This window comes from Neoarius graeffei, chromosome 7, assembly GCF_027579695.1.
Source record: "Neoarius graeffei isolate fNeoGra1 chromosome 7, fNeoGra1.pri, whole genome shotgun sequence".
In the NCBI taxonomy this organism is placed as follows: domain Eukaryota; kingdom Metazoa; phylum Chordata; class Actinopteri; order Siluriformes; family Ariidae; genus Neoarius; species Neoarius graeffei.
Window position 1 is genome coordinate 67,795,540 of NC_083575.1, and position 27,528 is coordinate 67,823,067.

Genomic DNA, 27,528 nt, shown 5'->3' on the forward strand with positions numbered 1-27,528 from the left:
ATTTAACCCATAACTGGAACCCAGGCAGGCGCTACCACCCTGGGTCAGAGCGGACCTGAGAGCAATGGTGATTAAGGGGTAACTCCACTTTCCCCAATACTCAAGTCCTCCCGGACCTGAGACTCACCACCAGTTGCAGTTTGTCATATCCAGACTAAGAATCATTACCATTTACTTTATTTGTAAAATGTTAGATTTGACATTTTGTTGTAGACCTATTTTTTTTCTGTCAAAATTAAGTTTTTTTTCCCCCCTTAAGGGGCATTTTTGACACTTTTCAGCTGAATGTTTTTGGTGGCCAACATTTCAGTACATCCCTAGTGTCTAAATTCAGGGTTCTAACTAGGCCATTTCAGCGTATCGGGCCGATACGCAATGCTTCCTTACCGCTACGCCCACAATATTGCTGACACACCTGTAAAAGTTGCCGCTATACTAATAAGACTTGTCAATCTTGAAAATGTCGTCTTTTGTTAAATTTTCTCTCGTTATCCCCACACAGTGGCGACGGTGGATTGCCATGTGAATGTTCTACATTCGGACATCCTCCACTCCCCATCCACGTAAGCACCCAGTGCATAGCTGCCCGAGTAGTTCCGTGTAGAGATCATCACTGATCATGCTAGTCCAGTTTACCTCCTTCCTTATGCTGTGTTTGCGGTAAAGTGCCATCCGTGTTAAGAGGCTCATACATGCTGGTCCCCGGCATTTTTTTATTTTTTATGATTGAACACAGTGCATTGAAACCATCAGAGTAACAGTCAGTAGTGGAAGGTATGATATGAGTTAGATCTGGATAATCCTGTATTGCAACTGAATGGCTGAAGCTGAAAATAAAGCTGACTCTTGGTGAACATCAACTGGTGGTTTTATTCTTATTTCATAAATATGTCACTAATATAGTTGAATATTAATCATAAGTCTTCAGTCAAAAACAATCACAGCAACTTTTGGCAAAAAAACAAAACTCATTAATATTACCAGAAAAGAGTGACTTTCAGGGGGGACTGAAAGTGCCAGGAAATGCACTAGAATACGCCTCCGAGCATGTGGAACCCATGAGCTTTTGGGAGCCTAAGGCGGCCCCCAAACCCCAGGCCGTTATGACTGGTGCCACTACGCTGATATTTTGGTCTAGTTAGAACCCTGTAAGTTCCCCTTCAAATGACATGGTGTCAACCGATCTATACAGTAATGCAGTGTAGTTATTTTGTGACGTTGTAATTAAGGTGAAAGAAAATCTTCATCCCAGCTGACTGAACGAGTGCACTATTTCCGGGGTAGATGTTTTATCTGGATTTATTTGATGGGAACCAGAAGTGTAGTCCATTTATTATACCATATGATACTTTGTGTTGAACAGACCTCGGCTCCCTTTACTTTCAGGACTGGTCCACTATGAATCACAGAAGTATAGGTTCCATTAACGTGGACTTATATAGGCCAGGGCACTTCCCCTGGATTAATTACACACGGGTCTCTGCCAGAACCTGATCACTAAAGGAGTCCTTAGCGGGGGGAAGCTCTTCTATTTGTGTACTTTTTCTTTATGTAATAAGACATCTAATCAAATTTGGATGGAGGTTTGAAATCTTTAATTACAACTTGCTAACTAAATTAAACAAATGAAAAACCCTTTTAATAAAGAGCCAGAATGTTTGGTTGATGGGGAATTTGTTTACAGCAAGGCTGCCCACCCAGTTCATTCTTATAATAGCCAGTGTAACTTTAGAAATTGTGTATAATGTCTGGGATGAGGTGAGAGTGTGAATGGTTATTTGTCTCTGTGTTAGCCCTGCAATGACCTGGCGACTTGTCCAGGGTGTACCCCATCTCTTGCCCATAGTCAGCTGGGATAGGCTCCAGCTTGCCTGCGACCCTGTAGGACAGGATAAGCGGCTACAGATAATGGATGGATGTCTGGTATGTTGAAAATATTTGATTGTTGCTTCTTTTTTTAAAAATAATTTTAATTTTTAATTTTTTTAATGTTCATCTAGTTAATTAAGGCTGTTTGAACATATGCTAACTTCTGAACTTTGGAAAGTTGATTTGAAAAAAACTTTAAGATTCTCAACATTATGTTCTCAATGTCCAGAAAGTCTGTTGGAGGAGACATGTGGCTGGCTTGACGTCTGCCAGACGGTACTGTAGCTATTTATCCACTTGTCTGAGTCAAGCTTTTGTCCCTGTTGGATATTTTCTCACTGTTGCTTCAAGTGCATTTTTGGCAAGTGTAGAAGCTATTGGTGTTAGACCGGAGTGTGAAACTGCTTGTTGGTGAGATTTCATTAGTAGCACGCATGTACTCTGTTAGCGTGAAAATGTCAGGCTGTGGCGTCAAAGGGTGGGTGGGAATGCATTTTCTCACCTCTGACGAGTTTAGCCATCATTCATTTCCAAGCAGAGTTGATTTGTCACTAAGGCTACATCCACATGACAACGGCAACGAGATTTTTTTTTTAAATATCGCGTCCACATGGGCAACGGATCAGTAAAATATCAAGTCCATATGGCAACGCAATGCTTGCTGAAAACGATGCAATACACATGCCACACCTCTACGTGCACTGTAAGACGGTCCCATCGGAGACACCAGAACAATAGAAGAAGTAGACGCATGCGCACAAACACCTTCTTCTGTGGCATCAGCCACATAAAGTTTTGATTATTAGTCAGTAGCGTAAAATAGTATCTATTGTCTAAGATACTTATTTATATTTCATATTAAAACGTCTATGTAAATTAATACATAGAAAGCCTGGCCAGGCGCTGAACGTTCTTCTGCCTTCACTTTAAGAGAAATTCAGGGCGAGCATGAGCTTAGGTTCTTCCCTGTCACTGTCACACGCGCACACCTTCTCACTCCCTGTCCTATGGCTATAGTCCCTTTAAATCACGTGCTCGTTTTTTGAATGGAGACGCGGAAAGAGGAATGAACGGGGGTAGATGGAGAGAGAGAGGAATGAACGGGGGTAGATGGAAGCCGGTACGCCAACATTCTGAGATCCTCCAGAATTCTTTAATGGTCCGGAATAAATTGAATGCTACACGTTGATGGATTACTTTTGTTCTTCTACGCCCTTTTTGAGGAATGTATTGTCGGACTTAAACCAACATCTGAAGAGGTGAGATCGCTCCTTTTTTTCCTATTTTTGCTGGCGGGATTGTTTTTGTTTTTGGAAAGTGCACGGGCGGTGCGCGGTTTGGTACTGCTTCCGCAGTGTTTGGACTAAAGACTGCCCTAAGGGCTATTCTCTCTCTCTTTGCACCATTACACAATAAATATTCACAGTGAAAATATTTTGTAAGCGCGTTTCATGAACCAAGTTATAGGATTTGTTGACAACTCGCATCGAGTTCGTTACACTTCTACCCGGCGTGAAGCACTGACAGTCATGTGGTTGTGACGTCATCGTAAACAAATCCGTTCTACTCATCCAGATGACTTCGCAACGGCGCCGTTGCCAGATTTTTTCACTCTGGAACCCGTTCTCAAAAGATTTCGTTTTGGGGCACCCAAAACGCCGGTGCCGTGTGGACGCCAGGCCAAAACGATAAACAATTTTATCAGATTCACCTGTAGCTATTTAAAGGCAGTGGTCTTAGGAGCAGGAGCTCATTTCTCAGCTGGTTCTGCTTCCTTTCTCCTATGAGTTGCACTGACATAAGACTTAAGTCTTCTCACCGTCCTCTTCTGTTGATTTTGCTCCACTGTTTGTGTAAATATGGAATTTTCCCATGTTATTAATCCGAGATCATCTTTGTTGTTCTCCAGCTCAGGGTGGTGTACTCGATGGTTAGGCCAACTGATCAAAGACAAGAGTTGCACGGATCATCTTAAGTGGTACCATGTGGTATTGGCTTTGTTGCTGCCAACCAAGTACTCAGCACAAGGCTACTTTTTTTTTTAAAACTTGTGTGTTTCCACTGCAAGAAAATGGAAATAAAATTATCTGCATATCGTATTCACACAGTTTCTGACATAGCCAGTCCAGCTAGTGGCCAGTGGTGGCTGGTCAATAGGGGGTGCTGCCCACACCCCCGCTCCCTTCCACTTCTCCAGATGAGACAGACTACGTGATATTAAACATAAATTATTTATTAAGTCAAAATTGTTTACTCATCCTATTTCACCCTGTATCTAATTATTTTAACCTACTTTTAAACCGTATTTAAATTTTATGTGAACACCTACACTTCATGTATATTTCTGCCCACGGGGGCACCGGCCAAATGAGTATTTATGTGGGTAAACTTTTGGAAAGCAGGTGACCATTTTAATTGGCGGCTTCAAGATTTGGCCTGGGGTGCAGCAAAGTGTGCCCTGGACACACCTTATTTTATTATGAATTGTTTTTAAGTTGTTTTTTTCACATGATTGGACAGTTTTCTATGGGCCTTCATATTCGCGGCTGTAGCTCACTGCTGCTTGTGAGACCGGAGGTTTCACAAGATGGCAAGTTCCAGTGGATCCGTGGAGAAAGAAAAATTATTTCTTTACAGAAACATCCTGCATACATTGGAAGAAAGAAAAGAGAATAAAGGAGCTTGGACTGGACCAGCCCAATTTAAACATTAAGCAGCAGGTGATCAGGGCAGGCTTACACTTGAGGCTTCTCCCACTCTTCTTATGACAAATGGAGCTGGTGAACTGGATGCGGTGTGAGTAATGCCTTTTAGTGCTTTCTCTGGTTGCTTTTTCAAAATGTTGGCACCGAAACGTTGTGGACAACGGCAGGGTACAAGACCTTTTAAAATTCTTTCTGAAAAGTGCAAACGGTACGAAACAGCTGCAGCTGTCTTGACGATTGTTTGAAGCCAAGTTTCTTTGGCAGGCTTCGCATTGCTGAAGAGTTAGATGCAGGAGAGGCTGAATACACTAGCCATGCTATCAATGGAAAAGAGACTGGATACTGAGATGACTGACTTTAACCAGAAAGTCACTGGGAAATTTGCAGGTCAGAAGGAAAGGAGGGCAAAACTTGTGTTCAAGTAGTGCTTGTTTTTAAACCTCAGTATTAACAGCTTCTGACTATATTGCTATTGACTCGCTCTGATCAGTAAGCAGTATTCAAGCAAAAATTTATTTGGATGGTGTTACCAACACTTCGCCCTTTTTGTTACTTTAATTTGTGCATTTATGTTTAATGTCTTTCACGCTGTTAGCTGCTCATTGGCTGTAGAACGGGACTCCGTGCATTCTGTATGCTACTGTCGCAGTGTTTCTGGACAGTGCTTGGATAACATTAGTGTCTTGTTTTGAATTGGTTTGAAGCAGGGACGGATCCAGCCCAAGAATCTGACAGATGCACATTTGCAGAAATATTTTCATTAATTTTACCAGATCGCTATGGATTTTAGTTTTGAAGATATGCTAATATACATTATCAAGTCAACACACCATGTACGATGATGCTTCATTTATTAAGATCATACTGTTTGAGCAATGTTTTTGTATTGTACACACACATCACATTTAATAACAATGAAACAAGTTCATATGAATTAAAAGTTTTCTATTTAAAAAAAAATTAAACAATTTAAAAAGCCCAAAAAACAACTACTGGACTAGACCTGGTGACTAACACGAATGTTTTTACACATGTATATACAGATCACTATTAGCTTGGCATTTGTAATACTGATATTATAAACTGTTGTTATATAACCTACCATTTCTTGTCTTTCTTGATGAAACATGTTTCAGTGTTTTCATCACCATTGTCATTGATTGTTCTGCTGTTGTTGCATGATCAAGGTAGTGGTAGAATGACCTCTTTCTGGAGCATTTTCTTGTTTGACCTAGATCCTTTGTCTCCGGTAACGCTATACAAAGCATCATGAGAATACAGGTAATTAGGTCAGGTAAGCATCACCACTTACCACAGGTGGTTGGATCCTGAACTATTGGTCTGTCGGTGGAGTGTGGTTATAACCCATGTAGCCAGCTAGTGGTAAACAAACGCCCCATGACTGATGCCAAGTGGTGCACACGCATGGATCCGTCCCTGTTTGAAGGTGTATAATATGGGCTCTTTTAATCAATAATGGGTTTGTAGATCATATTGAATGGCATGCATTCTTTCATCCTACCTTTTTTGGCTTCTTTCAATAAAGGCTTTCCTCATAATGTGAATATTTCTTAACACAAATTAAACAAGAAAACAGTCATCTGTATCCCTCGCCCTATATACCAACTATAGACCAAGTTTCAAGATTATTATTTGTCACATTTTTCAAGTTCTGCTGCAGGAAACCAACCCTATCTCTTTACACTGACCTCAGCAGCCCATGGCATAAACCCACCGGACCTTTGGTCCAGGCAGCGCTCGAAACTAACGGTGTCCCGATGTCCCGGGGACCATAAAAAATGTCATCGGGACACAAAATTATCATATCTGAGACAATCCCGGGACAATGGAAAAAAAATAGATCTAGAAAAAAAGTTATACATCAATATTATTTACAAAGCTGTAACACATACGTAGACATTCACCTAATTTGTCAATTTTAATTTTAAAACGTTAACAGCGAAAAATACATAGTAGCTACACTTTCGATGCACCTGCATCCGTAGGCTACAGAGCAGCGCATTCTGTTCTAGAATCTTCGGCCGGAGTCCGCATTATATGGACTTGGAATGGAATTGCTACCGCACACGCTGCGCCGACTCTTGCCAGAACAAAAATGCTGAAGTGGTTGAAGCGGACCGACCGCGGGGAAGAAACTGAAAGCCCAGACATAACGTCTCCGGGACCTTCAGGATCCAAAGTGTCATCGCCTGGTCTGCAGGCAACGCTAGCAACTGAATGAACTTAATGAACACTGTTAGACACGTTATAAAATACAACAGGAATGATGTGGATGATATTGACGGAAGATACCGTTCAACAGAATAAGTGAGTTTTCTTGGTGTCTTTCTAGTTCAGAAAGTTTAGTCAGTCAGCAGCACAACTAGGCTAGGACCTGGCACTATGTTGATGTTGCTAACATTTGCACCCACGTTTCGGCAGCGAAAGTTCGTAAAATGGATAACGGTAATGGATAACGGAAAGTTCATAAAAATGGATAACGGTAATGGTGAAAATTATAAGTTGGCCTTATAAATGCCAACAGATATTCAAGGTATAAGTAGATGAAATGAACATAAAAGGGGTCTTATTTTCAACTAAAGTGTACTGCAGATGTAGGGAGTTGAAACATTTTCTGAATGAGCTAGTTGGCCCCTTTAAATAAACGGGTATCTATTCATACAGTGAGATCACCAAAGTTTAATAAACTGAAAATGCAATAACTGTAATTTTGAAGTAGATGATGTATAGGACATGTGTCACTTGTGTCTTGTGACTTATTGTAAAAATGATATAAAGGGTTCAAAATTGCATAGTTACAAATATAATAGTAACTTCATATGATAATATTAACCACTGGTTATTTCAGAGAGGAAAAAAATGGGGACACTATTGCTTCCATTCGGGACAATACAACACAGAATTCGGGACCACTGGGGGACACAAAGAAAAAAAGTTAATTTCAAGCCCTGGGTCCAGGTGAGCTAAAAATTAAAATTTCTCACATTTCTTAGTATCAAAAGGCACGTATGGTATACATTACTTCATCAACACATATACCAACTTTCAAGACCGTACCACTCATAGTTTTCAAGTTCTGCTCCGGAAACAAAACCGACCCCTAAGACTAACCTGAGACTAAGTCTGAAATTGTTTCCATGGAAACATGAAAATTTCTCAGTATGAAAAGGCACATCTGCAGCACCTTGTTAACATGTATACCAAGTTTCAAATCCATATCATGAATAGTTTTGGATATATGCTCCGGAAACGAACATTACTCTTAGAAACTAAGTCAAAACCTATTTTTTATGTAAAAATGTGAAATACTTTTTTTCAAAAATCCAAAATAGCAAAAGGCATCAATTCACATGTTGCTTGATGTGTATACAAAGTATCATGAAGATATCTTCAGTAGTTTTAAAGATATGGCGTGGAAACTAAAACATGACCGGACGGACAGAACCAGTTTCTATATCCCCCGCCAAACTTCGTTTGGGCGGGGGGTAATAAAAACCCAACTAAAACTCTTAATTCCCTAAAAATCAAACTAAAACTACTTAGGCACTCCTCCTAAAACTGGACTGAAATGAAAAACCAAATTGAAAGACTCAATAATAAAAACTAATCAAAATTAAAAAAAAACTACAATTCCCCCCAACTTTTTTTAGCACCAGCCGCCACTGCTAGTGGTGGTGGGGCTGGGGTTTTTATTTTTATTTATTTTTTTAAAATCCCCCCCGCTGGCTGAAAGGGGGATTATGTTGTGGCGATGTCTGTCAGTCCGTCCGTCCCGGGAAGGGTGTTCACCTTCTGAAATCAACTCCTCTCACAATTTTTGGAGGAATTTCACAAATCTTCACAGGAGTCTTTGTCGTTAATACGCATATTGCAATTTCGTTCAATTCAGTCGCATTTTATCAGAGTTATGGCGTAGTTGCCAGCGGGGGGGGGGTATTGTGCTATCAGAGTACTCTTGTTGGAAGATGGAAGGAAACCAGAGAACCTGGAGGAATCACACAGTGAGAACATGCTAAAGACCAACATGGAGTACAGGATTGAACCAGAAACCCATGCAGCAACACTACCTGCTGCCTCACATCCATCTATCTATCTATCTATCTATCTATCTATCTATCTATCTATCTATCTATCTATCTATCTATCTATCTATCTATCTATCTATCTATCTATCTATCTATCTATCTATCTATCTATTAGTGCTGTCAAAAATGTTGCGTTATTAACGCATTAACTTGACTCAATTTTAACGGCGATAATTTTTTTTATCGCGAGATTAACGCTCTGTGACATGATGTAGGTTTTTCATAAGCTTTTGAAACTGCCAGGAACTTGGAACAGAGACTTTGCTTAGAAAACCGATAGCAGCTAGACTGTAATGCCCCGCCCCGCACAGCCAGAGTCCTCTGCCCCCCCCCCCCCCCCCCCCCCCCCCCAAGAACCAGCGCGGGCAGGGCGCGCTAGTAGAGATGGGATTTATGGCTCTTTGATGGGATCCGCATCTTTGTGATCCGTTCTTTGAAAAGAGCCGTTCAAAAGACTGGCTAATTTGGCTCTTTTTAAATATTTATTCAGTTTTAAGAAGACAGCGTCTAAAGAAGCCAGATCCCTCTGAACTGTAAACTCAATGCTATCCCAGAAATCCTTCCTGTAATATGCAAATTTGGCCGCCTCTGATTGGACAGCGTGACGCATCAACAGGCAGAAAGTGTAAAAGTACAAAATGTGTTAAGTGAGCTGAAACAGTAAAGATCAGATTCAATGCAATATTTATCAACGAACAACTTAATATAATAGTGTACTTTATATTATAATCAAGCATGTCAAGCCTACCGTCACTGTGTAACCTATCTCTCTTTAGTTGTAGACTAACTCAAACAGTAGATCATTTCACTCATGGTTCTCTTGCTAGCCCCGCGCCGGTGCTCGGCTTAGGTTTCACTTTGCAGTGGCTGTGTCAAGGCGTGTTATGCTTTGCAATAAAAAAAAATTGGTACAAAGCAAGCCCATTCACTTTTTTATGCTGATAAGAGAATTACAATGGTTTTTTATGTGACAAAAATGTGCGATTAAATTGCGATTAATCGCGAGTTAACTGTGACTGTCGCGACATTAATCGCGATTAAATATTTTAATCGCTTGACAGCACATCTATCTATCTATCTATCTATCTATCTATCTATCTATCTATCTATCTATCTATCTATCTATCTATCTATGTGTGTATATATATCACATTATATATAATATACAGTGGGGAAAATAAGTATTTGATACACTGCCGATTTTGCAAGTTTTCCCACTTACAAAGAATGGAGAGGTCTGTAATTTTTATCATAGGTACACTTCAACTGTGAGAGACAGAATCTAAAAAAAAAAATCCAGAAAATCACATTGTATGATTTTTAAATAATTAATTTGCATTTTATTGAATGAAATAAGTATTTGATCACGTACCAACCAGCAAGAATTCTGGCTCTCACAGACCTGTTAGTTTTTCTTTAAGAAGCCCTCCGATTCTCCACTCATTACCTGTATTAATTGCACCTGTTTGAACTTGTTACCTCGATAAAAGACACCTGTCCACACACTCAATCAGACTTCAACCTTTCCACCATGGGCAAAACCAAAAAGAGCTGTCTAAGGACACCAGGGACAAAATCGTAGACCTGCACAAGGCTGGGATGGGCTACAGGACAATAGGCAAGCAGCTTGGTGAGAAGGCAACAACTGTTGGCGCAATTATTAGAAAATGGAAGAAACTCAAGATAACTGTCAATCTCCCTCGGTCTGGGGCTCCGTGCAAGATCTCGCCTCGTGGGGGTATCATGAGAAAGGTGAGGGATCAGCCCAGAACTACACGGGAGGACCTGGTCAATGACCTGAAGAGAGCTGGGACCACAGTCTCAAAGATTACCGTTAGTAACACATTACGCCGTTATGGATTAAAATCCTGCAGCTTGTGCAAGGTTCCCCTGCTCAAGCCAGCACATGTCCAGGCCCGTCTGAAGTTTGCCAGTGACCATCTGGATGATCCAGAGGAGGCATGGGAGAAGGTCATGTGGTCAGATGAGACCAAAATAGAGCTTTTTGGTATAAACTCCACTTGCCATGTTTGGAGGAAGAAGAAGGATGAGTACAACCCCAAGAACACCATCCCAACTGTGAAGCATGGGGGTGGAAACATCATACTTTGGGGGTGTTTTTCTGCAAAGGGGACAGGACGACTGCACTGTGTTGAGGGGAGGATGGATGGGGCCATGTATTGTGAGATTTTGGGCAACAACCTCCTTCCCTCAGTAAGAGCATTGAAGATGGGTCATGGCTGGGTCTTCCAGCATGACAATGACCCGAAACACACAGCCAAGGCAACTAAGGAGTGGCTCCGTAAGAAGCATTTCAAGGTCCTGGAGCAGCCAAGCCAGTCTCCAGACCTGAACCCAATAGAAAATCTTTGGAGGGAGCTGAAATTCCGTGTTGCCCAGCGACAGCCCCAAAACCTGAAAGATCTGGAGAAGATCTGTATGGAGGAGTGGGCCAAAATCCCTGCTGCAGTGTGTGCAAACCTGGTCAAGAACTACAGGAAACGTCTGACCTCTGTAATTGTTTCTGTACCAGATATTAAGTTCTGTTTTCCTATTGTATCAAATACTTATTTCATGCAATAAAATGCAAATTAATTACTTAAAAATCATACAGTGTGATTTTCTGGATTTTTTTTTTTTAGATTCTGTCTCTCACAGTTGAAGTGTACCTATGATAAAAAATTACAGACCTCTCCATTCTTTGTAAGTGGGAAAACTTGCAAAATCGGCAGTGTATCAAATACTTATTTTCCCCACTGTGTGTGTGTGTGTGTGGACCCAAGGAACCTGTGAGATCTGGAAATGTCCCCAGGTGTGTTGCAGTTGTGTACAGTTGTTCAGAAGAGACTCAAGAACTTGAGCTCCACAGGTTTACATCTAATGTCTGATTTGTTCACGCATACCAAGATTATTTTTAATTCATAAGTACTAAATGAGTCTAAAGCTTGATTTTTCTAAGGCTTTAATTTGGACTATACAAAGCAGTCAGCAGGATTGGGATCCGCCAATTGTTCCACCCTCTGGTTATATAATCAGTCAGCTTTCAAAGGAGTGGAAGCCCAGGCCACTTCTTAAAAATGTTAACCACAACTAGCTCTGGCACAAACACTGGCCTCATGTCAAGGGAAAAGGTCATAATTTTACCATTACTTAACCCCAGTTTCCCCAGAAGTACTGCCCATTGCACTGATTCTTAATTCTCAGTGCCCCCCCCATTTATTTTTTCCCCTTTTCTCTTGAGCTGGTTAATCTGGATTATAGTGCTGGTGTGATCCAGTGCTTTGGGGCTGTAGTTGTGATCTTGCTGTGCAGAACACTAGTATGGTACTGGAGCTCAGACTGAAACAACAGAAATAGAGGTGTATAGTTTACCATGGGAAGAGGTCATTCATGTGCTGTTATGTTGTGTAACTGTTAGGGCTACACACTCATCAGAGCACTTGAAAGCGAGGGGAATGCAAGGCAGATGTTTGGTCCTCTGTATGATGAGAAATTACGTGTGAGGTGTGTGTCTGCTTTCTTAGTTGCATTCATCTGACCATATTCAAACTAGTATGAAGCCAATTGGGCTTTACTGGGACTTGAGAAATGAGATTACAAATTTGAATTCCGTTGGTGTTTTCTAGGGGCGGCACGGTGGTGTAGTGGTTAGCGCTGTCGCCTCACAGCAAGAAGGTCCTGGGTTCGAGCCCCGGGGCCGGCGAGGGCCTTTCTGTGTGGAGTTTGCATGTTCTCCCCGTGTCCGCGTGGGTTTCCTCCGGGTGCTCCGGTTTCCCCCACAGTCCAAAGACATGCAGGTTAGGTTAACTGGTGACTCTAAATTGACCATAGGTGTGAATGTGAGTGTGAATGGTTGTCTGTGTCTATGTGTCAGCCCTGTGATGACCTGGCGACTTGTCCAGGGTGTACCCCGCCTTTCGCCCGTAGTCAGCTGGGATGGGCTCCGGCTTGCCTGCGACCCTGTAGAAGGATAAAGCGGCTAGAGATAATGAGATGAGATGAGATGGTGTTTTCTAAAATGTGTTCAGTTTCTTAATGGATTTCAGTCACGAAAACTGTTGTAACATGGTCAGCTCATGGTTCCCAAAATTTTTAAGCTAGACGGCCTTTCGATTTCATAAAATTGGTGAAATTTCGTTTCCTCTGAAATTTGGTCATTGTGATTTGTTTATTTCTGCAGTATCTCCAGAACAAAAAATCAGGCCATCCTGTGGCTGGGAAGTTATTTAATTTGAGTGGATTCCCAAGCAAATAATGTGCATGAAATCACTCCCTTCGCGCAGTCAAGCAGACAGAGGAAATCCGTGTACGCATGTGCAGGTTTACCACCTTCTTTTGTGTTTTACGGCAGCTGGTATCCAGTGTTGCATTACGGCCATCTACAGGTTTACCTTGACCGTGTACTGACCTTTACATTATTCTGTCGCTAAAGGAACAGCTGATCACACCGAGGTGCTCACTGACCGCCGATATTGATTAGTTTGGTCCTGCGTTTCCTTTTCTTCGCAACATAACGTCTTTTCTTCTTGCTTTCCGTTACTGTCTTTCATGTTTCATTCGCATCCTCCATTTTCCTCTCCTGTTTCAAATTTGTATCCCACAATGCCTTGTGGGAACGGGGAAAGCCCACCACGTGATGCATGACAGTATCTTGAATTGGGTCATGGTGAAGCGAGAAAAAATAGTGGAGAGTTTAGAGCCACGTGGCCCTAAATTCATTAATTGTTTGTTTTATTTAAAAAAAAAGCCTAATAAAATTGGAAGTCTGTGATTTGAATTCGGTAGCTTTTGGTCCACTAAACAAAAATAATTGGGTGTCAGGGAAAATTCTTTTTATGACCCTAAACTTGAAAAATTTGAAAGGCAGACTACCTTTGAGCCTAGTTATTTCTGCTGGTATGTTTTGCATAGGTGGTACATCACATGATCAAGTTTTGTCATTCGTAACATCACCGAGAACCAGCAGCAACTGGAGCAGGCTGGTGAAGAAGTCGACGAGGATGAGGATGCCATCGCGGCTCCAACACCTGCCACTTCTGAGGTCATCAAGTCATTTGAAAATGCGTTAAGGTGGTTCGAGTGCAGCGATACTTCTGCGGTGAACGTCACGCATCTACGAAACATGTTTCATTTCGTCCGACGACAGGCCCGCACGAGATTTCAACAAACGAAAGTTACAGACTTTTCCAGTAAAACTAAGGACTAAAACATGCTGTTATTTGCTATGTGTGAACTGTGCTTGTTGCACGATAATCATTGTTGTATTCTTTGAACACGTCTCGTTTACTTATTACATGATTGTTCATATTCTTCACTGCTATTGGAATTTTCTAATGACTTGGTGGGGTTACTACGTGTACTACTATATAGATGCCACATCTGCACGCTTCAAACTTTCATTCACTAACTTTCATTGCCTGTACTGGATTAGAGCGCGATCAGCACGCGCTTATAAGGACACTGACCTCTTACAAATGTTGTTGAAGTATTGCGTTCAGTTTGACCCTTACCAAGCCTTATGTTTACATTGTTATTCTGGTTCTCGACTCTTGCTTTGTATTTTGGATTCTGCTTTTGCTCATAGCACAGTAAAAACGATTGTAGTTCTTGCAGTTTCTTCTTGAGCCATGCCAGATATTCCATACTGCTATAACACGGATTCACTCATAACGCAGTCGGATTCTTTGGATCCCAACTGCTATGTTATAACTGCGCTCCATTGTATTTTAACAGCCAGTACAAAGGTTTTGACTTGCTAGTAATCTATCAGTCATCTCCATTGATTTTTGACCAATTGGCCTGTACACTCACTATCAGCAGAAGAATTAGCAGCTATGATCCCAATGACCTAGATTTTACTAAAATGTTTTGGAACGGCTTATTGCTTGCAGCCTGTATACAACTTGGCTGTATACTGTGTGTGTGTGTGTGCGTGCGCGTTGGTGATTAGATAATATTGCTGTGCTGCTGAAATGAGCAGTGGTGGTGTTGGTCACTGTAGTAAATCTGGACTGACTCTTGCATGAAGCAGATTTAAGAGGCATGATCGAGTCAAAAGCAGACTGCCTTTGTATCAAAGAAATGCCAGACATCTAGAGACTGGCTTTTTTAAAAACGGTGTGGTCAAAGCCACATCTTCGTAACCTGTTCACAGAGGTGAGAATACACAGTATAATGGCAAAACATTTCCAAGGCAATAGCAGAAGTTATGGTAAGCAATCCATTGGCTTTCTGAGCATGTGTGTGTGTGTGTACACGTTCTTCTTGACTTGGAACTATGACACAGACTTGTTTACCAGCATTTTGTGTCTGGCCAAAATCACGTGACCATGCTTGTTTTCCAGGGCTTACTGTCAACTCAGAGATGTACAACCATATGGGAGTTAAGGAGCTTCTTACTGTACATGAGGTTACGTTTTCCTGCCAGACTAATCCCAGCATCTGATCTGGATAATCTGTCAGCCAGACGTGACACTTGGACCTATACTACCCACAGACAAAAGATGTTTTTGGTGTTTGCCCGTTATGATGAACTTAAAGGAAAAACTCCACCCTTTTGTCTTGCATATCAGGATTTTAACCTTATGAACCCTTTTCAGCACGATTTCATTAGCTTTACTTTTAAGCTCTTATCTTGGTCATTTATAAGTGCTAGCCATACATGCTGTAAACCCCCCCCCCCCCCCCCCCCCAACAGTCTAGACTATCCAGATCGTCCATCGTTTGATATGATAATACTTGCACGTTTTTATAGTAACCTTTAGATCAAGGAATAAGATTGTGTCTTATGAAAATGTTTTTATATTAAATGCTGGCAGTAGAGAGATTATTATTATTATTATTTCATAATTGTGTAGGGGAGGTTGTCTGGAATCCGGCAATATAAGAAGCATAATAGTGGGATACTCAAAGTCTTAGATATTAGCAAAAATATGTGCTTAATGCCTAATGGGGGGGAAAAGGTCATTGTTTTATTTGCTGTGATTTACAAAACCGGATTGTCCCACAGAAAAACAAACAGCATCGTTGGAAAGGATAAAGTGAGCTGTTTTTCAGAATCTGACTATTGTCCATTAAACTTGCATAAAATGGAAACTTGTCTTTGACACTGGCATGGAAGACAAAAAGACCAACACATCATACAAAACAATAGACATTAAGAACAATACATTACAATAAAGTACTGTAAAATAAGCAAATGACACTCAGTTCCAGGTTAGTCTAGAAAGCAATTTAAAAAAATGATGTGGAATGCTGGCAAGCAATAGGGACTTTGTGACTTATCCAGCTGAGAAGTAGGAGTGTAAAAACGGGTGAAGAAATTAAAGATATTACTTTGCAGAAGTTTGATCTGTCTTTGTAACATGATTACTTCAGTGTGTACAAATACTGTACCAATGTGACTAGCATCATTATAGCTCCCCGGTTGTGCTCTTTCTTGTAATACATGTTTATCTATGCAGTGATGAGCTCATGAATAATTCAAACAAGAGTATTGCGTAAGGAGATGGGCACGGAGCTGTATGCAGAGAGTAGCAATGATTAAATTTGATGTAAATTGAAATATTTTTCTCGCTAACACGTTGTGTAGACAAGCAGCTCACGTCATTGGGAAGGACAAGTCATGCCATTTCATGTGATGTGTGATTCACCTGATTGCAAGGAAAAGTTCGTGAGCAATTCAACCAGGAACAGATGATGTGAATTTCGACACAGTTTGTGTCCAGAGGGTTAAATCAACATTTAATTATAATTGATAATTATGTGGCTTAAACTGGTTACACATTGGTCTACTTTAACTTAATTTCATTGTCGCCATTTGACTGCCACTGATGGTGGCAACAGTGGAAAATGATGCAGCAGAGCTTTAATCCTTTAATCTGTCCAGCTCACTTACCTCTTTGTCTGTACACTCGGCTCAAACAGATCTGCTTCCAGAATATCAACATTCATGTTAATGCCACCATTGTGCTTGTCAACTCATAGATCACTACCTGGGCGGCACGGTGGTGTAGTGGTTCGCACTGTTGCCTCACAGCAAGAAGGCTCTGGGTTCAAGCCCAGCAGCTGACGGGGGGGGGGCTTTCTGTGTGGAGTTTGCATGTTCTACTCGTGTCTGTGTGGGTTTCCTCCGGGTGCTCCGGTTTCCCCCATAGTTCAAAGACATGCGGTTAGGTTAACATGGGGTGGCCTTGGGCTGAAGTGCCCTTGAGCAAAGCACCGAACCCCCAACTGCTCCCCGGGTGCTGTAGCATAGCTGCCCACTGCTCTGGGTATATGTGTGTGCTCATTGCTCGTGTGTGTGTGTTCACTGCTTCAGATGGGTTAAATGCAGAGAGGAATTTCACTGTGTTTTAAATGTACATATGATAAAGTTAAGAAGAGGCTCCATGGAACTGCATCTAGAACCGAGACTTGGTTTTTGTTGTCTCCACTACTTCTACATTTGATTTCTCCTTAATAAAACATTTAAGTGGTGTTGCTTTTTATCCCCTGCTGGCTGAAAGGCCCGAAGGGGGATTACGTCGTGGCGATTTCCATCCGTCCGTCCCGGGAAGGGTACTCGCCTTCTGAAATCAACTCCTCTCACAATTTTTGGAGGAATTTCATGAAACTTGGCAAAAGGCCTCGTTACATGTTGGTAGTACGCATGTTATTTTGTTCAATTCAGTCGCATTTTACCAGAATTGTGGCCCTTGACTAACAAACTTGTACTTTCACAATTTCATGAAGGTGTGTTTGCCTTCTGACATCAACTCCTCTTACAATTTTTGGATGAATTTCTCGACACTTGGCAAAAGGCCTTGTTATCTCATCTCATTATCTCCTCTCTCATCTCATCTCATTATCTCTAGCCGCTTTATCCTGTTCTACAGGGTCGCAGGCAAGCTGGAGCCTATCCCAGCTGACTACGGGCGGAAGGCGGGGTACACCCTGGACAAGTCGCCAGGTCATCACAGGGCTGACACATAGACACAGACAACCATTCACACTCACATTCACACCTACGGTCAATTTAGAGTCACCAGTTAACCTAACCTGCATGTCTTTGGACTGTGGGGGAAACCGGAGCACCCGGAGGAAACCCACGCGGACACGGGGAGAACATGCAAACTCCGCACAGAAAGGCCCTCGCCGGCCACGAGGCTCGAACCTGGACCTTCTTGCCATGAGGCGACAGCGCTAACCACTACACCACCGTGCCGCCTGGCCTTGTTATATGACAGTAATATGCATACTGCGATTTAATTTTCATCTCATCTCATCATCTCTAGCCGCTTTAAATTTACCAGAGTTTTGGCCCTTGATTAAATAACTTGTACTTTTTTGACAATTTCACGAGGGTGTACGTTCTTCTGAAATCAAATCCTCTCACAATTTGTGGAGGAATTTCACCAAACTTGGCAAAAGGCTTTGTTATATGACAGTTATACCCATATTGAAACTTCATTTAAGTTGGGCAAATTTTACCAGAGTTATGCCCTTGATTATTGGCAAACTTGTACTTTTGGCAATTTCATCAAGGTGTGTTTGCTTTCTGAAATCAACTTCCCTCACAATTTTTATCCCCCGCTGGCCGAAAGGCCCGAAGGAGGATTATGTCATGGCTATGTCCGTCCCAGGAACGGTACTCGCCTTCTGAAATCAACTCCTCTCACAATTTTTGGAGGAATTTCATGAAACTTGGCAGGATTTCTTGTTATATGTCAGTAGTACGCATAGTACAATTTCATTCAATTCAGTCGCATTTTACCAGAGTTATGGCATAGTTGCCAGCAGGGGATACTGTGCTCTCAGAGCTCTTGTGGGGTTTTTATTTATTTATTTATTTTTTTAGGCGCTCACAACAAAATGTGACCATTATCACTTTTATGTTTGAGAGCAATAATTTTTTTTCTTGTATTAAATACCATGGTAGCTACTCTAGTTATGCCTGGCTGTCAGTGTGGCAGACAACCCTCACTTCTCAAGGGAATAATGAAAATACAGCATTGATGATGATAAATAGTGGTTAAATTTTTATAGACTGTTTCACTCTAAAGTCGCTTTAAATAGGGAAAGAAAGAAAAAAGATCACCAAGAATTACTCAGGACATTGCAGAGATTTTAATGCATACATATTTCATGTGATTCAGACGGGAGGTTTCCTTTAATTTCTGTTTTCTTTTCCCAGTGCTAAAGCTAGAAGTTGTCACTGCTAAAAAATCTTTCCTGCTCCTTATATACACTCTATCTCTTATTTTAATTAACTCTGTAATTAAAGACAGACATTAAATCTATCCCTGCCGCTCCCTCACTCTCACCCTCTCCACTCTGCCCATGTACTTACTCGAGCACTGCCCTTGTCTCTCTTTATTGAAAACACACATGGGCGTTGACGGTAGCTGTGGGTGTTTTCAGGCAAAACATTTTTATTGCTTGAGTAATATTCAAGTATTTGAACTTCTGCTCATACACACACAAAAAGGCATGTATACCCCAAAACCTTTTGCACTAGGTGGTTAGTAAACCTAACCGTAGCCAAGTTAACTGTATCACTGTTTCTTTAGCTGACTGAGGGAGGAAAAAAAAAAGTCTTCACAACTTCACGTTGGGAGACTTGCGTTCCTGAAAGAATAAACTGTGATGAGACTAGGCTCTGAGAGTGGCTCCAAGTTCTAAATGTTTTTATCTCTCACGTTTTCTTCCAGATTTGCTGAAGTGTGACTTCACACCCTGCTTACAAGCAAAGGAAAGACAAGACGCTGACCTCTTCTTCTCCTACAAAACTATACTGGAAATTCCAGCAGCTGTTTTGGACTGTGACTGCCAAATTGGAGATAAGAACGAACACACACACACACACACACACACACACACACAACCTGAGACCTGCTGCACGAAAGTCTGTGAGATTCCACGAACAAGGCCTCAGAGATGGTGTGGATGAGAGAGGTGTGAAAAGTAGAGGACGAGTGTGTAAGTCAGCCTGGGATTGCTGTATTGAAATTCACGATCCCCCCCCCCATACCCCTTGGTGAGCCTAAAACTCAGAGCAAGCCAAGGAACTAGGTCATGCTAGCTCATGAAAGGGCTCTTTTTGGACATTTTTATTCTTGTCTGTTTTGAGAGTATGACCCTGTGGTTGGTGTTACTGGGACAGACTGGTTACTGAAAGCCAATAACACCATGTCCTGGAAAAGGAACTACTTTGCGTCAGGCAGCAGTGGGCTGCAGGGCATCTTTACCCCACGCACCATGACCTCCATCGCTCCCAGCAAAGGGCTCAGCAATGAGCCAGGACAGAACAGCTGCTTCCTCAACAGCGCTCTGCAGGTAATACACACTCTCACAAACGCTAGCTTTCAGTCCTGAGTGTCCTAAATCCTGATTATATGAATGTAGTGATATGGTTTTCTGGTTGCAGAATAATTTTCATCCCTGATATTTTAACGTGTAATCCTCAGCCTTTAAAAACAACCAATTCAGGATGTTTCTAACCCTGTTGGCCTGGAAAAATAAAGCTGTAAGTTATTATTCCTCATAGCAAATGTGCATCAGGACAGTGTAATAATTCACATCACTGCATGTGATGCATAAAAATAAGAAATGAAGCATTTAGGGTATTAACCCCAATACTAACCCTCAATCCCAGTTCTAACACCAATCCTAACCACCTAATCCCAACCACAATCCCTTAAAGCCAAACAAAACCCAAAAAATAAACTCCTTTATAATACTGACAGATAATATCTATATATGACATGTTCAAGTGTTCACTTGTTCATATTTGTACCTGTACACTGTGTACAGATTTTATTTTAAAAGGAAAAACAATGTCCTTGGGCGCTGCCATCTTACTCTCTCCGAGGTTCAAATATCGTGCCTTGAGTATAATACCCTGTCCACACTAGGGATTTTGTACCGTTACGAAACTACTTTCGTACCGCAACACCTGTCCACACTAGCAACTGTACCGGTACTGTAGCGGTATAACTGTATCGGTACGAAACCCACAAATGTATGGGTTTCGTACCGGTACAGTATCGGTACTGTAGCGCTTCGCTGTAGTGTGGACAGATGAAGCGGCTCTGTATCGATACAAATATAATGCGCATGCGCAAAGTCACACACCTCAATCGATGTCTTCGCTGAATAAAATGGTGAAGAACGGAGATTCGTTTGTTTGTTTCTCAACTGCCTCGCGCGTTTTATACGATTCGACTGAATAAATGACCACCAGAAATACAGACTGTACACTGACAACAAAAAGCACACACGCGTTGTTTCATCCGTACGGAAGCCGCAAGAGGCCCTTCATATAATCCTTTTTTTTTTAATTCACCTTGTTATCCTGAGATAACGACATAATTAATTCAGGATCTCGAGAAAACAACACAGCTAATTCGAGATCTCGAGAAAACAAAACCATTATTTCGAGATCTCGAGAAAACAAAACAATTATTCCATGATATCGAGTAAACAGCTGAGAAATGGTTCATTCAGGTGTGCCAAGAGACTTGTGATATGCTGACTTTGGGGCTATTTCTCATTCTGTATAGACGCAACTTTGGCCATTAGAATGTCTGGAATAATCGATCACCTAATAAGGCAATATTTTGATCAGGGGTTGACACAGGGAGAGATTGCATTAAGGCTTTTAATAAGGGATAATTTCAAAATTAGTCCGCGGCACCTCCGCAGAAGACTGGCCCGGCTTCGTCTCTACCGACGGAGATACAGTGATCCAGCTGAGATCATGAAATAATTTTGTTTTCTTGAGATCTTGAAATAACGGATGCCATATATTCTCGGAAGGAAGTTACTCGGTAACCACGGAAACATTTCGCGCACGCGCATTTCAACTACCGTGAAAGAAAACCGCAAACATTTCTCGCTAGTGTGGACAGATGCACTAAACTGTACCGGTATACTTTGTATCGATACAGTTATACCACTATCGTACCGGTATAAGTGTGAACACAGCATAAGTTGTGACGTCACCTCCATGCTACCTGACTTACCGAAGCTAGTGGAGCTTGTTGCAAACGACCCTAAAGATAGCAGAGTGTCGAGTTTGGGTGTAAAAACGAGCCCAATCATTGATCATTTTATGTGACGTTTTTTGCTTTTATTCACTGAGAAAAGTGATCTTTTTAGACGGCAAGAATCGCGTTACTATGGCAGTGGTTTCAGTGCAAATGGTTGTGTTCAGGTAAGCCTATTTTTAGCAATATTATAACTTTTTTTTTTTTAATGGATAAATTGTTAGTTTTATTTTTAGTTTAAATGTGCGGAGGGCACATCAGGGCACTTACCATGATCAACAAACAATGTTTATTTTTGGATTTTCTTTGACTTTAAACCCCAACCCCAGTAATAGCCTCCAATCCCAGTCCTAACCCGAATCGCAATACCCAATCCAAATATCCTAACCTTAACCCCAACCCAACCCATACTTTATGCCCTGAAATCCTGAACCACATAGTCCCCCCCCCCCCCCATGGCTTACCAGGGCATCATCTTGTTTGTGTTTGTATCTCTTGAAGTGAGCTTTATAAAATCTAATTGAGAGAGTGTGGTTGTTTTTTTTTTTTTTATATATGGTGTGGCAGAGTAGAAACCCGACACACCCCTGAATGAACGTTCAATGATGATAAACATTCCAAGAAGAGGAGTAGACTGGGAGTCTTCAGAATTATCATTCAGTAATCATATGACTCAAACATTAATGCTTAGGTTTATTTAGAAACCATTTCATTTTATTTGGAATAATATGAACATAATAAACCTAATTAAATAAGAGCAGGTACACTAGTCGCACACTGCAAAACTGTAATTCATTAGTTTCAGTGGTTAGCACAGGTGTGTCTTATCTGCAAAGGTGGCAAAGCTACAGGTTGTCATTCCAAACAATCAGGAACCACACCTCATGCCTGGATCTTGGTCCTTGATTGACTCTCTGGTATGACTCCTGCTTGTTATCCCCCGCCCAAACGAAGTTTGAAGTCCCAGCTGACTATGGGCAAGAAGTGAGGTACGCCCTGGACCCTGTTTTGTCACAGGGCTGACAAACAACCATTCACACTCACATTCACACCTACGGTCAGTTTAGAGCCACCAATTAGCCTAACCTGCATGTCTTTGGACTGTGGGGGAAACTGGAGCACCCGGAGGAAACCCACACAGACACGGGGACAACATGCAAACTCCACACAGAAAGGCCCTCGTCGGCCACTGGGCTCGAACCCAGAACCTTCTTGCTGTGAGGCGACAGCGCTAACCACTACACCACCGTGCTATCCCACCTAAACATGTAGCAGTGTGATTGCGGAAGTGCATTTTGGATGAAAACGTAGTGCTTAGTGAGAGGAGACACATTCCAGGCTGTCTGTCGCAGGTGCTTTGCCTGCGATCATAACTTTATGGTACTAAAATCAAATTAAACGTCACTCTGATTGTTCAGTGATATGAAAGACAGTCAGCTGCCCTGGGTATACAGACCATCCATCCATCCATTATCTGTAGCCGCTTATCCTGTCCTACAGGGTCACAAGCAAGCTGGAGCCTATCCCAGCTGACTATGGGCGAGAGGCGGGGTACACCCTGGACAAGTCGCCAGGTCATCACAGGGCTGACACATAGACACAGACAACCATTCACATTCACACCTACGGTCAATTTAGAGCCATCAATTAGCCTAATCTGCATGTCTTTGGACTGTGGGGGAAACCGGAGCATCCGGAGGAAACCCACGCGGACAACATGCAAACTCCACACAGGAAGGCCCTCGCCGGCTGCTGGGCTCAAACCCAGGACCTTCTTGCTGTGAGGCGACAGCGCTAACCACTACACCACCGTACCGCCCCCGTATACAGACCAGGAATTGTAATAGTCCTTGCTAACGGTAGCACTATACAAACAAAAATCTTTACACATTAACGTTACACTAGTAGCTAGTAGACTTGGCTAACATTTACTTTTGCACAACTTAAGACCTGTTTGCAGGAAAAATGGAACAAAATAACACCTGAAACGCTTCATCACTTGGTGTGTTCAGTCCCTAAACATCTTTTATGTGTTGTGAGAAGGTAATGTTTATCTGATGTTTCAACATACTGTCCTGCCTTTTTTTTTTCTGATTTGGGGTTGTAATTTTGTGCAAGTGTCTGAAGTTTAGGCTTATATTACTGAGCTGCACCGGGAACATTATCATCATTCTCTGGCTGAGCTCATTCCAGCATTTGAAGCCTGGTGATTACAGGGCAGCCCTGGAGTGTTTATTCACACAAAAATAGTGTTTTTCGTACTTTTTAATTTCTCCCATTTCTCTTCCACCCAGCTTGGGGGGAAAAAAAATCCTTAATCAATACAAAATACAATGAAACTGTACATAAACGAGTACAAAAAATAAAAATTAACCAGTTAAAAATTACCTTGCATTATTCCTCATCAGTATTTGCTAACATGTAAACATGACACGGTTCAGCTGTAGACATCACATCATGATTTCACACAGCAGTGTGTCCAGTGGTTTAGACGGCTATACCCGTGCTTGAGTTGCATATTTATTACCAAGAGGAAGGATTTGTGTTTTTGCTGAGTGTGTGTAAATCTGTAAGTAAAATGTCTTGAGGAGGAGCAGCCATCTTTCTTTATAATGCTTGTTATGATGGTGCTGGATTAAGACTTTTGCTTCATGCTTACATGAGCAACATTACACACAGCTCAACTGCTTTTTTCAAACCCAGCAATGACTCAAGCCCGTGTGCAATAGACCCCACAAACAACTGTCATGCACACGCTGGCCTGGACAATAATTACCCTGCACACAACCTGCCATTAGGTCCCCTCTATTTTTAGATTACTGTATAACCAGCTATATGGATTTAAAGCTGCTTAGCTGGATAACAATACCTCCGAAGCTACAAATTAGTGTCAGTTATGAGCTGGAGGAGGAGTGGGTTTAGTCACTCTATTGTACAGTCTGCTACTATGAGGCACAACAATATGTCGAGACAGCAAATCGAGAGCCTGGGGGCGAAAACAGTAATTTCTTTGTCTGGAATTAAATGCAATGCTTTAATGAGGTTTTTATTAATATACTCTTTGAGGATTGTATTTCTGCTTGCACTGGTCCTGGAGTGATTAAGTACAGCTACAGACCCATGAAAAGTGTTCATGCTATGAGGAGAAGCCCTAATCAGGAAATGCCAGAGCGGCACAAAGTCGTCACCACAGGACTAGCTTAGATTCACCAACAGAAACCGGATGCTTGTGTTTTAAAGCCTCGTTTTTAACAAATGGCTCCCCCCCCCAGACTTTTTGTCTGCAAACAGCTCTGGTCAAATTCTCTCATTCTCTCATTATCTCTAGCCGCTTTATCCTGTTCTACAGGGTCGCAGGCAAGCTGGAGCCTATCCCAGCTGACTACGGGCGAAAGGCGGGGTACACCCTGGACAAGTCGCCAGGTCATCACAGGGCTGACACATAGACACAGACAACCATTCACACTCACATTCACACCTACGGTCAATTTAGAGTCACCAGTTAACCTAACCTGCATGTCTTTGGACTGTGGGGGAAACCGGAGCACCCGGAGGAAACCCACGGGGAGAACATGCAAACTCCACACAGAAAGGCCCTCGCCGGCCACGGGGCTCGAACCCAGGACCTTCTTGCTGTGAGGCGACAGCGCTAACCACTACACCACTGTGCCGCCCTGGTCAAATTCTGTTAAATTATATTACTATGAGTTAGAGTTAAATTAGTTATTGAATGACTGGTGCTAATCTGGCAATTGCTATTTTTTTAATCCATAAAAGTATAAAATATATAAAAATATGAATCAGTGAAACCAAATTAAATGAAAATGACTGACTTGTTTAATACTTTTCTTTCTTTCGTTCTATTCATGTGAAGAATTTAAGTCATTTATGTAGCTTATGTTTCATGTGAGCTTCCAAGTTTCCAAATATGTTATTTGAACTCTTATATGATCACTTTCTAGCTTTTAACAGTTGGCATGATTTGAAAGTCAGCACTCATGACAAGTACTATATACTTCATCAGTGTACTGCCTTATAAATAGGCCATTATTGTTTTAAGTTGTATATTAAACAGTTATTCCATGAAATCGAGCAGAAGTAAGATAAAGTCAAGTTTATCAAGCAGGTTATTCATTTAAATATAAAATGCGTGGAAGTGATTCCTTAGTAATGCTGCAAATACATTTATTAATTATTCCACGAAATCGAGTCGTACATGAGCTGTTAGCTGACGAGGCGCGTAGCACCAAGTTACGCGTTTTGTTTTCAAGTAGAGTTTTTATTTCATCCTCGGTTGGTTCAGCAAAATGCTCTACCATTTTTGTTTTTCTCTACTCACGGTATATGAGCTGATAGCCTAGTAGCAGAGTAGCCAATCAGAGCATGCGATTGCTCATATCCAGTGAATGTGGATAGAATAATTATCCCCCGCCACGAAGTACGCAGGGGGATATAGGAATGGAGTCCGTCCATTTCAACCTGGACAAGTTTTCTCAGAAACTACATAAGCTACATCAATGAAACTTTGTGTGCTCGTATTACTATTCATGATCTAAGTTGAGTTCGAAAATCATTTACAAGAAATTATTATTTTCAGAGTTATGGCACGGTGGTGTAGTGGTTAGCGCTGTCGCCTTACAGCATGAAGGTCCTGGGTTCGAGCCCAGCGGCCGGTGAGGGCCTTTCTGTGTGGAGTTTGCATGTTCTCCCTGTGTCTGCGTGGGTTTCCTCCGGGTGCTCCGGTTTTCCTCACAGTTCAAAGACATGCAGTTTAGGCTAATTGGTGGCTCTAAATTGACCGTAGGTGTGAATGTGAGTGTGAATGGTTGTTTGTCTCTATGCCCATGTTTACATTAGACCGTATCAGCGGATCATCAGATTAACGTTTTTAAAACGATTAGTGTGCACACAGCAACACCAATACACGATTTGCGTGCACACAGCAACACCAATACACGGATATGCTCGGCTCCGCAGGCATCCTGCGCTCCAAATCACTCCGCCCTGAACAGTGAGTGTCCTCTGGAGGGTGCGCACTCCGGCCTTGCGCAGCTCACAGAGCACGCGAGTGAAGTGCACAAGCTGTGATTCGGGACTGAGCCGCTGTGTGTGTGATCCCAGCGCATATCACTTACCACTTGCAAGTGGAAGGATGGCAAGCCTAAAGACCATCATAACTACACAATGGGCAGTATTTGCATCAGTAATTGCAGTATTTTCATACTTTTATACTCTTTAATGAAAGGTGATACAAGGCGGAAGTCCGCGCCGTTTTTCAGCAGTCGCGTCACATGACCAACGCCAGCGAATCAGGAAGGTGGATGTCACAGTGACGTTGTCCAATGAGACGCCAGCTAGAGCTCAGCACAGCGTATCCGCGTATCTCAATGTTTACACAGCACCGGAGCTGACACGATCTGGATTGAATACGTGGACCCTGGCGGATTCCCGTTTCCCGGCGTTTCCAGGCGTTTTAATGTAAACGGACAGTGCATCCGCGAAGAAAACGAGACAGATACGGTCTAATGTAAACTTGGCCTATGTGTCAGCCCTGTGATGACCTGGTGACTTGTCCAGGGTGTACCCCACCTCTTGCCCATAGTCAGCTGGGATAGGCTCCAGCTTGCCTGCGACCCTGTAAGACAGGATAAGCGGCTACAGATAATGGATGGATGGAGTTATGGCCCTTGATTTTCATTATTGGACTTTGTACAAGTCGACTCAATCTGGACAAGTTTTCTTAGAAACTACATAAGTTACATCAATGAACCTTTGCATGCTCATACTACTGATAAAAACTGGGTAGCGTTTTATGAAGGT

At 42.0% G+C, this 27,528-nt stretch overlaps 1 protein-coding gene across 5 annotated transcripts in view; it reads left to right on the top strand.

The window, feature by feature from the left end:
* Nucleotides 1-27,528, top strand: part of usp54a (ubiquitin specific peptidase 54a) — a 176,001-nt gene that overhangs the window by 59,099 nt on the left and 89,374 nt on the right. For all 5 annotated transcript variants that reach the window (XM_060926288.1, XM_060926287.1, XM_060926290.1 and 2 more), the window contains exon 2: nucleotides 19,372-19,996. In XM_060926288.1, coding sequence (XP_060782271.1) covers nucleotides 19,850-19,996 — 147 coding nt within the window. In that variant the 5' untranslated portion in view covers nucleotides 19,372-19,849. The remainder of the gene's footprint in view (nucleotides 1-19,371; nucleotides 19,997-27,528) is intronic.